This window comes from Zootoca vivipara, chromosome 1 (genome assembly GCF_965207765.1).
Source record: "Zootoca vivipara chromosome 1, rZooViv2.hap1.1, whole genome shotgun sequence".
Taxonomy (NCBI): Eukaryota; Metazoa; Chordata; class Lepidosauria; order Squamata; family Lacertidae; genus Zootoca; species Zootoca vivipara.
In genome coordinates, this window is record NC_142582.1 from 134304067 (window position 1) to 134317772 (window position 13706).

Genomic DNA, 13706 nt, shown 5'->3' on the forward strand with positions numbered 1-13706 from the left:
CTTGAGCTGCACTCACAATGCTAGCCCCACTTCCTTGGATGCCAGGGAACTTGCACTGCCTTCTTCTCAAGCCAATTCTGTTCTCACAGTGGCCGGCTAGATGCCCCAATGGAAAACCAGCAGAACCAGTTGCTGGAAGCCACAGGGGTGGAGAGGAGACCCCCCCCTTGAATCCTGCTTGCAGATGTCCCACATTGAGAACTGGCTGGTAACTGTGACCACTGATCACTATTCGGGGAGCTCATTCTCCTATGTTCACAGAGTCACACCCCAGCAGCTGCCTCTGTGTGTGTGTCTGGTCCCTTTCAGACATGCAAGGCCAACACACACACACACACACACACACACACACTTTACTCCCATCTCTCCTATCAAATGTGCTGTGTCTGTGTGTAGAAGTGAGCAACACAGAGCCCAGTATCCCTTCTGCCCCCCGTTTTGCTGCTAACTGGCAAAATGTTCAAATACCACACGCGAGTGCTGTGAAAATAACGTTGGGGGTATTTATAGTTCCAGAGATAATGAAATGCAAATAGCAGTAGCTGCAATTTGGCAGGGACTGAGCCTGCTTTTCTGCACACACTCAGTGAGCAGGGATGACTTTGCAGTTGTGAATGGCTGGGGATATTCACGGCAGCCTCCTTCTGGCTTCTGCTTGGCATGCAGGAGGTCCCAGCTTCAACCTCATCATGGACCGACAATGGTCTAACGCAGGCATCCCCAAACTTCGGCCCTCCAGATGTTTTGGACTACAATCCCCATCATCCCTGACCACTGGTCCTGTTAGCTAGGGATCATGGGAGTTGTAGGGCAAAACATCTGGAGGGCCGCAGTTTGGGGGTGCCTGGTCTAACTGGGCACCAGGCAGTTCCCTGTGTTCCTGAGCCCTCAAGCCTGGGAGAGTCTCTAGGCCTCTTGAAAAAGATGCAATAATAATAATAATAATAATAATAATAATAATAATAATAATAATAATAATAATGTTTGATGGATTTCTGTATTTTAATATTTTGTTGGAAGCCGCCTAGAGTGGCTGGGGGAACCCGGCCAGATGGGTGGGGTATAAATAATAATTTATTTATTTATTTATTTATCTATTTATTTATTTATTTATTTATACATACCCCACCCATCTGGCTGTTTTCCCCAACCACTCTGGGCAGCTTCCAACAGAAAAATGAAATAAAATAATCTATTAAACATGAAAAGCCTCCCTAAAGAACATAGGAAGTGCCTGCTGGATCAGGCCAATGGCCCACCCAGACCAGCATCCTTTTCTCACAGAGGCCAACCAGATGTCCCGGTGGGAAGTCCAAAAGCAGGACCCAAACACAAGAGCAGCCAGAGCAGAGCCTTGGTGACCAGCAGCCCCCGATAGCTCTCTCTGGATCATCTTATGACATTCAACTTCCTTGGGTGAGTTCTAGTGTTATGAAAGAGGGAGGAAATCTTCCTGCTGCCCACTTTCTCTGCGCCATACATAAGTCTATAAATTTCCTAGGTGCCACCTCTTAGTCTCCTTTTCTCTAAACTGAAAAGTCTCAAACACTGCAGCTTTTCTTCAGAGGGGAGTCTCTCCGCCCCCTTGGTCATTTTGCTGGCCCTGTCCCTAAACCTTCCCCAACTCTACAATCTTCTTTATGAGGTGAGGCCACCAGAACTGGACACAGTAGACCCCCGAAGCTCCTGGGTGGTTCTTGCCCCGGAGATGCTCTTTTCTATTTTTAGAGAGATATTTGTGTTCTTCAGAGGCACATGAGGAAAGAGGTCTACCTGGAATCCAGAGAACACTTCTGGCAGAAATGCAAGATTAGAAGCACTGCTCTCCCCACCCCACTGGGTGTGTTGCTCTTAACCCCATGACCTCCCAGTTGACACACACACACACACACAGCACACCCCACAGCTCTACAGATCACCAAGTACCATCTGAGGCCACCGGCTTCCTTGTGATGCTTACTGGTCTGATTGGCAGCCTGCCTGCTCAGCTTCTCCCACTGAGGTGTGGACAAGCTCCAGCTGCCTTCACAACACGGATCTTGAATATTTACCAACAGTGGGTGACATCATCCTCTGCGGAGACACACACCCCCTCCCCCCCATTCCTCGCCAAACCTCTTCCGAGGGCAGAAAGCTGGTTGATAACACGTTTAATTAAACTTGTGAATTTGCCCGAAACCATCTTGTCTTGTTCTTGTGCTTCGCTTGTCATTACATCCTTTCAGAGCGTGGAGAGATCAGCCAGCACCACGGACAGCTCCAGGCCCAACTTCCAGGCTCCACAGCACTGGAGTTCCAACTACACACAGATGGGTTACTGGGGGGCAGAGGGAGGATAGCTCCTGAATTTTATGTTCCCAGGACTGTTTCAAAGCAGAGGAAGAATCATAGAATTGTAGCATTAGAAGGGACTATGAGGGTCTTCTAGTCCAACCCCCCACAATGCAGGAATCTTTCCCCCCTGCAACGTAGGGCTCAAACCCACAACCTTGAGATTAAGAGTTTCATGCTCTACCCACTGAGCTATCTCAGATAGTCACTGGGATGCAACATGGGGATGGCCTTCAAAGATCTCCATGGGAAGAGGGTCCTGTAATGGAAAGGTATTGCTGCAGCCTAGGGTAGAATCATCAAATTGTTGATTTGGATGGGACCCCCCAAGTGTCATCTAGTCCAACTCCCGAAGTGCAGGAATCACAGCTAGAGAATCATTGAGAGATGACCACCCAACCTCTGTGGAAAAACATCCCATGAAGAAGAGTCCATCCCCTTCTGAGGAAGTCCATTCCGCTGTCCAGCACCCTTACCAGCAGACAGTTCTTCCGAAGGTTGAGCTGGAAACTCCTTTCTTGTCACTTAAATTCATTGGTTCGGGTCCTACCCTGCAGAGCACCAGACAACAAGCTTGCTCCCTCTTCCATGGGAGAGCCCTTTTGATATTTGAAGGTGGCTATCATGCCCCCTCTCGGTCATTGCACAGGGTTGGACTAGATGACCATTGGGTTCCCTTCCAATTCTACGGTTCTATGATTCTCTTTTCCAGGCTAAAAATACCTAACTCCTGCAACCATTCCTCATGGCTTGGCTTCCAGACCCTTGATCATCTCAGTCACCCTCCTCTGCACACCTTCCTGCTTGTCCATATCCTGAAATTGTGGTGCCCAGAAGTGGACACAGGACTCCAAGGCTGAAGAGAGCCTGACCCTCTGAAGGCTTCAGGTCCCCACATGGCCACAAAGCTCACTGGCTGACCTTGGGGGCCAGTCACCACCTCTTCTCAGCCTAACCCTACCTCACAGGGTTGTTGTGAAGATGAAACAGGATAAGGGGAGAACCACAGGTGCCATTCTGAGCTTCTGGGAGAAAAAGGTGGGATATAAATGCCCAGCACCCAACAGGGCCTCCCCTCCCCTCCCTGCCCCAGTCAAGGTGCCCACAAGGGATCCCTCAAGGCGAGCCAAGTTATTTTGGCATCTGAGCTGGAAAATCCCCAAAGTGCCTTTCCCGCCCCCACCCCCAACAATACAGAAAAGACCAGTCTTACTCAGTTTATTATTCTTTTTACTCCTGAGCTCTGCTGTTGCTGTTTTTCAATGCTGTGTATCTTGTGCATTGTTCTCATTTGTATTCTTTGCATTTAAATATATTCCTTATTGTAATGTGGTTTTAGAATTATTTTAAGCCTCCCTTATGCATAGGCACCAGGAGGCCGGAGTGGGGGAGGAATGAAGCAACATTAATAAACTGAATAACTGTTTGCTGCCCTTTCCGGACACTCTTGAACAGATGGCTGAGGTGGCTGCCTCCCTCTGCCTCATGGTGGGGCCGGCTCTGGCTCAGGGCAAGTCCCCCCCCCTTCTCTGCAAAAGAAAAGCCCCTGGCGCTTGCAAACCAGGCCCTGTCCCAGTCCCAGCAGGGGCCTCTTTCTCTCTCTGCTCCCCAAGGAGCCACAGAATAGGGCTGCCATACGTCCAGATTTTCCTGGATATCATTAGGATTTCAAAGGCGGAATTGACGTCCAGGGGGGATTTGTCCTGGATATTAGAAAAATTGCATGGTTTTTTGGGAGGTGCTTTTGTAAATAAAAGTTCAACAACTTGGAGGGGGGTTCCTTTTAAAAAAGCTCAAGAATTCTGGGGTGTCCTGGCTTTTACTTTTTGAAATATGGCAGCCCTACCATAGAAACATAGAATGATAGGGCTGCAAGGCACCCTCAGGGTCATCTAGTCCAACCCCCTGCAATGCAGGACTCGTGGCTAAAGAATCCCTGAGCAATGGCCATCCAACTACTGCTTAAAAACCTCCCAGGGAGGAGAGTCCTCCACCTTCTGATGGAGTTTATTCCACTGCTGATCATCTCTTGCTGTCAGAAAGTTCTTCCTGATGTTGAGTTGGAATCTCCTTCCTTGGAATTTGGATCCATTGAATCATCATACAATCATAGAGTTTGCAGGGGCCCAAAGGGTCATCTTCTCCAGCCCCTGCAATGTAGGAAACCTTGTTCTGGGTCCTCACCTTGCTCCATCTTCCAGGTGACAGTCTCTTCTACGTCTCCTCTTCTGCAGGCTGAGATTGAGAAAAAGGCACCAGATTTCACAGAATTATAGAACCACCTCCCTCTGCCTTGCAGTAGGGTCACCTCTGGCTCAGGGCAAGCCTGCCCTACGCTCAAAACATCGGGGCAGAGCAGCTTCTCTGCAAAAACAACAGGAAATAAATTGAAGCCCTGGTGCTTGCTCTCTCCAAGGTTGCCAGGGTGCAAGTGGGAGCATATGGCCAGCTCTAGGCTCTGGGGAAGCCCGATTTGGCAAGGAGACATCTGCAGGGCAGAGAAAGCTCTGCCGGGCTGCCAAGGTGTTCAGGAGAAGCAGCTGGGCAGGAGAGGAGCATCTCTAGAGGCAAGGCTGGCTCTTGGCTGGCTCCAAGGAGGGGAAAGGCTCCTTCATTTTTGCTCATGGTTTGAGGTCCAACCAAATCCCCCTTATGGGGCAGGAGGGGCACATCCATCATTGGCACCAAGGGAAGGCTGTGCACACCTAGTGCTGTCCTGACAGGCCAGCAGGAACCCAGGAACACCATTGCAAGCTGTCCCTCTCCCAGGCCATGATGGGAAGGGGGGCTGGGGTGGAGAAGCAGCCAGGAAAATGGGACAGAGAGTGTTCTTAGAATCATAGAATCGTAGAGTTGGAAGAGACCACAAGGGCCATCCAGTCCAACCCCCTGCCAAGCAGGAAACACCATCAAAGCATTCTTGACATATGCCTGTCAAGCCTCTGCTTAAAGACCTCCAAAGAAGGAGACTCCACCACACTCCTTGGTAGCAAATTCCACTGCCGAACAGCTCTTACTGTCAGGAAGTTCTTCCTAATGCTTAGGTGGAATCTTCTTCCTCACAGGGCTGTTGGGTTAAGCAGCCGAGGTGATGCAGGAAGAGTCAGAACAGTTGAGGGAGTTGGGTGTGCTCAGCTTGGAAAAGAGGAGACTGAGAGGAGATATGAGAGCCATCTTCAAATATCTCAAGGGCTGCCAGATGCAAGATGGAGTAAGCAAGTTCTCCCCTGTAGCTCCTAGAAGCTGTCAAGAGGCAACAAAACAAGGGAAGTATTTGGTTCCACTGTATTCTGCCTTGGTCAGATCACACTTGGAATACTTGTCCAATTCCAGACACCACAATTTAAGAAGGATGTTGACAAGCTGGAAAGTTTGCAGAGGGGGGCGATCAAGATGATCCAGGGTCAATATGAATTTTAACAAGGAGAAATGTAAAGTACAACACTTGGGCAAAAAATATGAAAGGCACAAATACAGGATGGGAGACACCTGGCTTGAGAGCAGTACATGTGAAAAGGATCTAGGAGTCTTGGTAGACCACAAACTTGACATGAGTCAGCAGTGTGATGCAGCAGCTAAAAAAGCCAATGCAATTCTGGGCTGCATCAATAGGAGTATAGCATCTAGATCAAGGGAAGTAATAGTACCACTGTATTCTGCTCTGGTCAGACCTCACCTGGAGTACTGTGTCCAGTTCTGGGCACCACAGTTCAAGAAGGATATTGACAAGCTTGAACGTGTCCAGAGGAGGGCAACCAAAATGGTCAAAGGCCTGGAAATGATGCCTTATGAGGAACGGCTTAGTGAGCTGGGTATGTTTAGCCTGGAGAAGAGAAGGTTAAGGGGTGATATGATAGCCATGTTCAAATATATGAAAGGATGTCATATAGAGGAGGGAGAAAGGCCAACCCTGTGGGAAACCAGGAAGCAGGATCCAAGCACAAGAACAGCCATCCCATCTGGTGGGTTCCAGCAACTGGGATTCAGAAGGACAACTTCTGAATACAAGGACAAGGACAACTGCAATCGGCACAAGGTAATATCCCCAAGGCAACTATCTGTAAACAAACAATAAACGTCCATAAAAATGGCAAAAGGAGTTTCTTTCTCAAATAGGTTTTATCTTAAACCATTGCAAATGCTGTAAATAAAGAGCGCACTTGTAGTGTCAGTGGTTCAGTGCTCATTTCTTCTCTTTCCAAAATAGATTTTATCTTGAACAATTGCAAACGCAGTAATAAAGAGCCCAGTTGTGATATTCCAGTGGGTCAATGCTTAGGCGTCATTCCGCTTATCCGACGTTTCGTCGCTAAAGAGCTTAGTCACCAAGCTGTCAAAATCAACTGTAATAGAATTGCACTGAATTAACAAGTAGAATAAGGAAAATTAAAATTAAAAATGCATTGAGAATGCATAATTAAGACATGCCTTTAATTTTCCTTATTCTACTTGTTTCCCATTGAGAAAGGCAGGGCATAGCTGTCTCGGCTAGCAGCCATGAATGACCCTCTGCTCCCGGAATTTGCCTAAAATCCTTTAAAGCCCTTCAAGCTAGTTTCCCCCCAGTGGGAGTGAGCTCCAGAGTTGGACCATGCGGTGCGTGAAGCACTTTCTTTTCTCTGACCTGGACAGCTTCACTGGACAGCTTCACTGGCTGTCCAGGAGTGTTCCAGTGTCAGGAAAGAGGGAGAAGAACTTCTCTCTGTCCTCTTGCCCCTGGCCTTGGGCTTCCTTCCCTGGTAAGCCATGGCTTCTGAGAGGGCCCACAAGGTGGCCCAAAGGACTCAGAGAGGGGCCTGCCTGCCTGCCTGCCTTTAGCCGGATCCTCAAAGGCAGGATGGAACACATGGCCCCAGCAGCCGATCCATTGGGGAGGGTGCGATGATGCACACCCTCTTTCTCTTTGCCAAGCACAAGCACACCTTTTGCACCCCTGCACATGCTTGGCGGAAACCAGAAGACTCGTCTCCAGAGCTGTCCTCTCTCTGTGATCCAGCATCTAGGAAGGAAGGCTCACCCCCCCCAAAAAAAAATGCTGGCAACATCCCAACAGGAGGCCACCCCTGGGCATTGCCAAAGAAGAGCCCCATCTGATTCACAAGGCAGATTGCTGGACTGCAGAGGCCAAAACGAAAGGCTCATTGGTCACGCTCCAGCATGGAGTCTGACACCCTTCTTGCCCACTGGGCTGCCTGCCTGCGCCCCTCTCTGTGCTGGGTGGGGGGCAGATGCCATTCCAGAGAGCCAGTGTGGGGCAGTGGATGTGCTGGACCATTGACGTGACTTGGTAAGGGTTTGGATCAGAGCCAACAAACTGAGGCTCAATTTGGATAAAACGGAGGTACTCTTAGTGGCTGGTTCCCTAGACAGGAGTGATGGGGGGGGGGTTGCCAGCTCTTGACGGGGCTACACTTTCTCTGTATTATGCATTATATGTGGGGCTGCCTCTGAAGATGGTTCAGAAGCTTCAGCTGGTGCAAAATTTGGCGGTCAGGCAAGACAGGGGCCAGATAGTTGGAGAATATTACACTGATCCTGGCCCAACTGCACTGGCTGCCTATTAGCTTCCAGGCCCAATTCAAAGTGCCGGTTTTGACCTATACCTGTAAATCCTTAAACAGCTCAGGACCACAATACCTCAAGGACCGCCTCTTTCCATATGAACCCACCGGACTCTGAGATCATCTTCCGAGGCCCCTCTTCATGTGCCGCCTCCATGTGAGGACTGGAGGGTGGCAACACGAGAACAGGGCCTTCTCTGCAGTGGCTCCCCATTTGTGGGAGGCTCTCCCCAGGGAGGCTCACCTGGCACCTTCATTGTACACCCTTAGACGCCAGGCAAAAATGTTCCTTTTTAACCAGGCTTTTGGCTGATTGACATCCTATGTCCTTTTAGATGTGTTTGTAGAAGGGGTTATTGTTACCGTGTTTCTCATATTATAAGACATGTCTTATATTTATTTTTTTCTCAAAAATACACACTATGGCTTATTTTCAAGGGATGTCTTATTTTTTTCCTCCTCCTCCTGCCGCGGCCGGCATTGCTGCTGCGCCTATCACTATGTCTTATTTTCGGGGTATGGCTTATATTCCTTGAATGCTTAAAAATCCTGCTATGGCTTATTTTATGGGTATGTCTTAAAATATGAGAAACAGGGTATGTTTCGGTTTTGGTTCTTGTTTTATTATGTATTTTGTATTTTTAACTTGTATTTTTAATATTGTGAACCACCCTGAGATCCCCAGATGACATACAAATTTAATTAATCATCATCATCATCATTAGCATTGGACTAGAACCTGGGAAAACAGGGTTGACTCTCCCTACTCAGCCATGGAGATCACTGGCTGTAACTTAGGGGGGCAGTTGGTGCCTCTTAGCCTAGCCTACCTCACAAGGTGGTTGTGAGGATGAAATGGGGAGGAGGGAGAGCCATGAACCTCCCTCCCCTTGAGCTCCTTTGAGGAAAAGGTGGGGTGTGCATGATGGTCACAAGACTTTCCCGAAATCTGGCCCACTGACCCAACACAATCTTCCTGGAAAGGGTCATGTGACTCCCAGGCCCTTCAGGCTGCCAGACCCTTTTACTGAACAAGGCAAGAGCTTCATAGATGGCTGGGAAGGAGCTGGATTCAGAAGACGACACACTTAATTCTGTTCCAGCCTCAGTGAGCGGGGAGTGAGCTGGACCTTCTCCCAGCCCGCCTGGAAGCTGCTCCAAGGTGTTGCAGGATGTGTCTCCAAGACGCCCCCGCCCGCCCGCCCGCCATGCTCTTGTCAATGAACCAGTGGGGAAACGCTTCATATTAAAACATTTATTTCCAGGGGTGGTGTGACATAATGGAGAATCAGTCGTACGGTCTGTGAATTCAACCACCACCAACCAGCAACCACGAATAGGAAGAACGGAGGCCACGCTGGGCCCAGGTCCCTCTCCCTGTTAATTCTTTGCTGTACAAAAGAGAAATAAAGTCCTGAAGGCCAGAAGAAGACACTTGCAATGCCTGGGCAGGGTTTTCCGGGGGTGGGGTGGGGTGAAAAGGGGGAGGGGAGACAGGGGAGACCCTCCATCCCTCCAGCATCTCCAGTCTCTGTGGGTTCCCAGCGCAGGCCTGAGGCACCGGGGGGTGTGACGTCCCTGCTGGTGGAGCAGAATTTGGCCCTATTCTCAGTCTCCGGTGAGTTGAAACCGAATGGATTTTTGTCGGGTGCAAACGTGGGCGGCCACGTTTTCAGGAGGAGGAAGAGGAGGAGGAGGAGGGTGGCAAGCACTCTTCAGGCTGCTGCCAGCTTCTGTGTGGTGAAAGAGAAACAGAAAGAGAGAGAGAGAGAAAGAGAAAGAGATCTATAAGGAGACAAAACGCCCGGCTTGGCTCAGCTCCTCAACTTCACAAAAGCAGAACCAACCTGGAAGGGGAGAACTTCCACCAGCTCCCTCCCTCCCTGCCGCCCACCTGCCCGTCTAAGCATCTTCCCCTCAAGCAGGAAAGATGGAGCCAGGTTCCCCCCCCCCCCCGCAGGAGGACCCGGGACCCAGGAAAGAAAAGGCTTCGGCACACAGTGCCGGGTTGAACTGTGGGACTCACTGCCACCGGAGGCAGAGATGGCCAGCAACCTAGATGGCCTTACAAGAGGGCGAGACAAATTCCTGGAAGAGGAGAGGGCTATCCAGGGGTGTGAGGCATGTTGCTCTGCTTCTCTGAATGCCAGTTGCTGGAAACCAGAGGAGGGGAGAAAGTGCGCTTGAATCTTCCATGAATGTGCCTCATCCTCTTTTCAAGCCATGTCTGCCTCCTGTGGCAGGGAGTTCTGCAGTTCATCCATGCACTGCATGAAGAACTAGCTGTCTTTCCAGCTATGGCAAGCTGGAAGCTATGGCATTCTATAATTAGCCTTTTAGCTATAGCTGCTTAAAAAAAACAAAACCCAGGTTCTGTTATATGTGGTTTTCTATTGATTCTTAAATGTTTTCTCCTTCCCAGGCTGTTTGCACCTTGTTCTGTCTTTATCATGTTGGCTCCAGCCGGATTTATCGCCTCCCTGCATTTCATTCTTGGAAGCTTCCGTGAAGGCAGGCTGGCGAAGAACAGGCCAAAGCCAAGCATTAGGACATAAGAAAGGGCTGCTGCTGCTGCTGCTCGACGGAGAGGGCTCCTTTTTAAATATTGCTTTTGGTTTCTTATCTATGCCATTCTAAATTGTTATTGATATTGATGTTGTATTTTTAGCTTTAGATTGTATGATTTATGTGGAAATTGTTTTCCATTTGGTTGTGTACCTTTTGATGTGTTTTATTGATTGTTTATGACTTTTGTTATGTTATATAATTATGTATTATATATAATAATTAAATAATTAGGGAAAGATACAGGAAACTGAATGCAGATTTCCAAAAAACAGCAAGGAGAGACAAGAGGGTCTTCTTAAATGAGCAATGCAAAGAAATAGAGGAAAACAATAGAATGGGGAAAACCAGAGATCTGTTCAAGAAAATTGGAGATATGAAAGGAACATTTCGTACAAAGATTACCATAATCAAGGACAAAAGTGGTAAGGACCTAACAGAAGCAGAAGACATCAAGAAGAGGTGGCAGGAATACACAGAGGAGTTATACCAGAAAGATATGGAGGTCTCGTACACCCCAGGTAGTGTGGTTGCTGACCTTGAGCCAGACATCTTGGAGAGTGAAGTCAAATGGGCCTTAGAAAGCACTGCTAATAACAAGGCCAGTGGAAGTGATGATATTCCAGCTGAACTATTTAAAATTTTAAAAGATGATGCTGTTAAGGTGCTACACCCAATATGCCAGCAAGTTTGGAAAACTCAGCAATGGCCAGAGGATTGGAGAAGATCAGTCTACATCCCAATTCCAAAGAAGGGCAGTGCCAAAGAATGCTGCAACTACCGCACAATTGCGCTCATTTCACACGCTAGCAAGGTTATGCTTAAAATTCTACAAGGCAGGCTTAGGCAGTATGTGGACCGAGAACTCCCAGAAGTGCAAGCTGGATTTCGAAAGGGCAGAGGAACCAGAGACCAAATAGCAAACATGCGCTGGATTATGGAGAAAGCAAGAGAGTTCCAGAAAAACGTCTACTTCTGCTTCATTGACTATGCAAAAGCCTTTGACTGTGTCGACCACAGCAAACTATGGCAAGTTCTTAAAGAAATGGGAGTGCCTGATCACCTCATCTGTCTCCTGAGAAATCTCTATGTGGGACAAGAAGCTACAGTTAGAACTGGATATGGAACAACTGATTGGTTCAAAATTGGGAAAGGAGTATGACAAGGTTGTATATTGTCTCCCTGCTTATTTAACTTAAATGCAGAATTCATCATGCGAAAGGCTGGACTAGATGAATCCCAAGACGGAATTAAGATTGCCGGAAGAAATATCAACGACCTCAGATATGCAGATGACACAACCTTGATGGCAGAAAGCGAGGAGGAATTAAAGAACCTTTTAATGAGGGTGAAAGAGGAGAGCGCAAAATATGGTCTGAAGCTCTACATCAAAAAAACCAAGATCATGGCCACTGGTCCCATCACCTCCTGGCAAATAGAAGGGGAAGAAATGGAGGCAGTGAGAGATTTTACTTTCTTGGGCTCCTTGATCACTGCAGATGGTGACAGCAGTCACGAAATTAAAAGACGCCTGCTTCTTGGGAGAAAAGCAATGACAAACCTAGACAGCATCTTAAAAAGCAGAGACATCACCTTGCCGACAAAGGTCCGTATAGTTAAAGCTATGGTTTTCCCAGTAGTTATGTATGGAAGTGAGAGCTGGACCATAAAGAAGGCTGATCGCCGAAGAATTGATGCTTTTGAATTATGGTGCTGGAGGAGACTCTTGAGAGTCCCATGGACTGCAAGAAGATCAAACCTATCCATTCTTAAGGAAATCAGCCCTGAGTGCTCCCTGGAAGGACAGATCGTGAAGCTGAGGCTCCAATACTTTAGCCACCTCATGAGAAGAGAAGAATCCTTGGAAAAGACCCTGATGTTGGGAAAGATTGAGGGCACTAGGAGAAGGGGACGACAGAGGACGAGATGGTTGGACAGTGTTCTCGAAGCTACGAACATGAGTTTGACCAAACTACGGGAGGCAGTGCAAGACAGGAGTGCCTGGCGTGCTCTGGTCCATGGGGTCACAAAGAGTCGGACACGACTAAACAACAACAACAACAACATAATTATGTAAACCTTGTCATGTTGTAAGCCGCCTTGAGCATTGTTTTAACTATGGAAAGACGGAATACAAATAAAATGACGATGGTGATGATGAATAACCCAGTTTGGTCGTGATGCCAAACCATTGCTTAGCAGACTAGGAGCCAGGCAGCTTTGAGTCGGTCCCTGCCTGTCCCCCGTCCCCAAAATGAGTTTGGAAGCATCTGCCTCATGCTTTGAACTAACCATGAAAATGACAAACCACACTTTGCTAGGAAAGTTTAGCACCATACCATCGTTTCTGATTCCAACCCGCCAGCCCCAAGCAGGATGGCCTAGAAGGCAGGAGAGAAAAGGAAGCTCTCGTCCCTGTAGATAAACTTCCGGCATAGCTGCCAAGTTATCCCTTTTTAAAAGGGATTTTCCCTTATGCTGAATAGGCTTCCTCGCGAGAAAAGGGAAAACTTGGCAGCTATGACTTCCGGCACCTGAGGGGGGGGGGTTGGAGAGAGAGCACCACAAAATATATGGCCCATGATGTGCTCAGGGTAAACAGTGACCTAAAGAATGTACGTGTGTTTTGCAAAGTTGATGCATTTTTTTAAATAAAAAAATCTGCCTATTTAGCTCAGAATGCGTGCTTTTAACTGTGAATTTTATTCCTTCTGCTTTTCTATGAACTTAAGAATTGTAGAGTTGGAAGGGTCATCTACTCCAACCCCCAAATGCTTTCAATGTTGCTTTTTTATTTTAATGTATCTTTTGCATTCTTTTAATGCATATTTTATGTTCTTCGCAAACTGCTAGAACTTTTGTTTTCAGGAAAGCTGCACACAGATTTTGTTACAAATAATAATGGCCCACATTCACACACGTCGTTCTTTGTGCTCAGAGTAAGGCAGGGTTTAGTCTAGCGAAACCGGATCAATTACTCCTCAGGAGCAAGTCCTCTTGGGTTAACCCGGGTCAGCGGGCCAAGGATGTCAGCCTAGAGCTTTGAACTTGCAGAGGCGCCCCAGGGGAGAGTGTGCATGAGAGACCAAAGAATGGGAGGCCAAGCAGCAATTGCCTGGTCTGCAAGTGTCAAGGCTGCCTAGTTTAGGGCCAGGGAATGACCGTGGCCCTTGCGGGCTCTCTATGCGGCCCTCAGGATTGTCCCCAGCTTCACCCTCCTCCAGTCCCTTTTGTCTGGAAGGGTGGGGC

General features: G+C 48.2%; 1 protein-coding gene across 2 annotated transcripts in view; it reads right to left on the reverse strand.

Moving 5' to 3' along the window:
• Positions 1-9132: 9132 nt before the first annotated feature.
• LRFN5 (leucine rich repeat and fibronectin type III domain containing 5) overlaps positions 9133-13706 on the reverse strand; it is a 76665-nt gene continuing 72091 nt past the window's right edge. Inside the window, exon 4 of one of the 2 annotated variants that reach the window (XM_088674861.1) lies at positions 9133-9625. In XM_088674861.1, coding sequence (XP_088530987.1) covers positions 9501-9625 — 125 coding nt within the window. In that variant the 3' untranslated portion in view covers positions 9133-9500. The remainder of the gene's footprint in view (positions 9626-13706) is intronic. The other variant, XM_088674856.1, reaches the window with a different exon arrangement.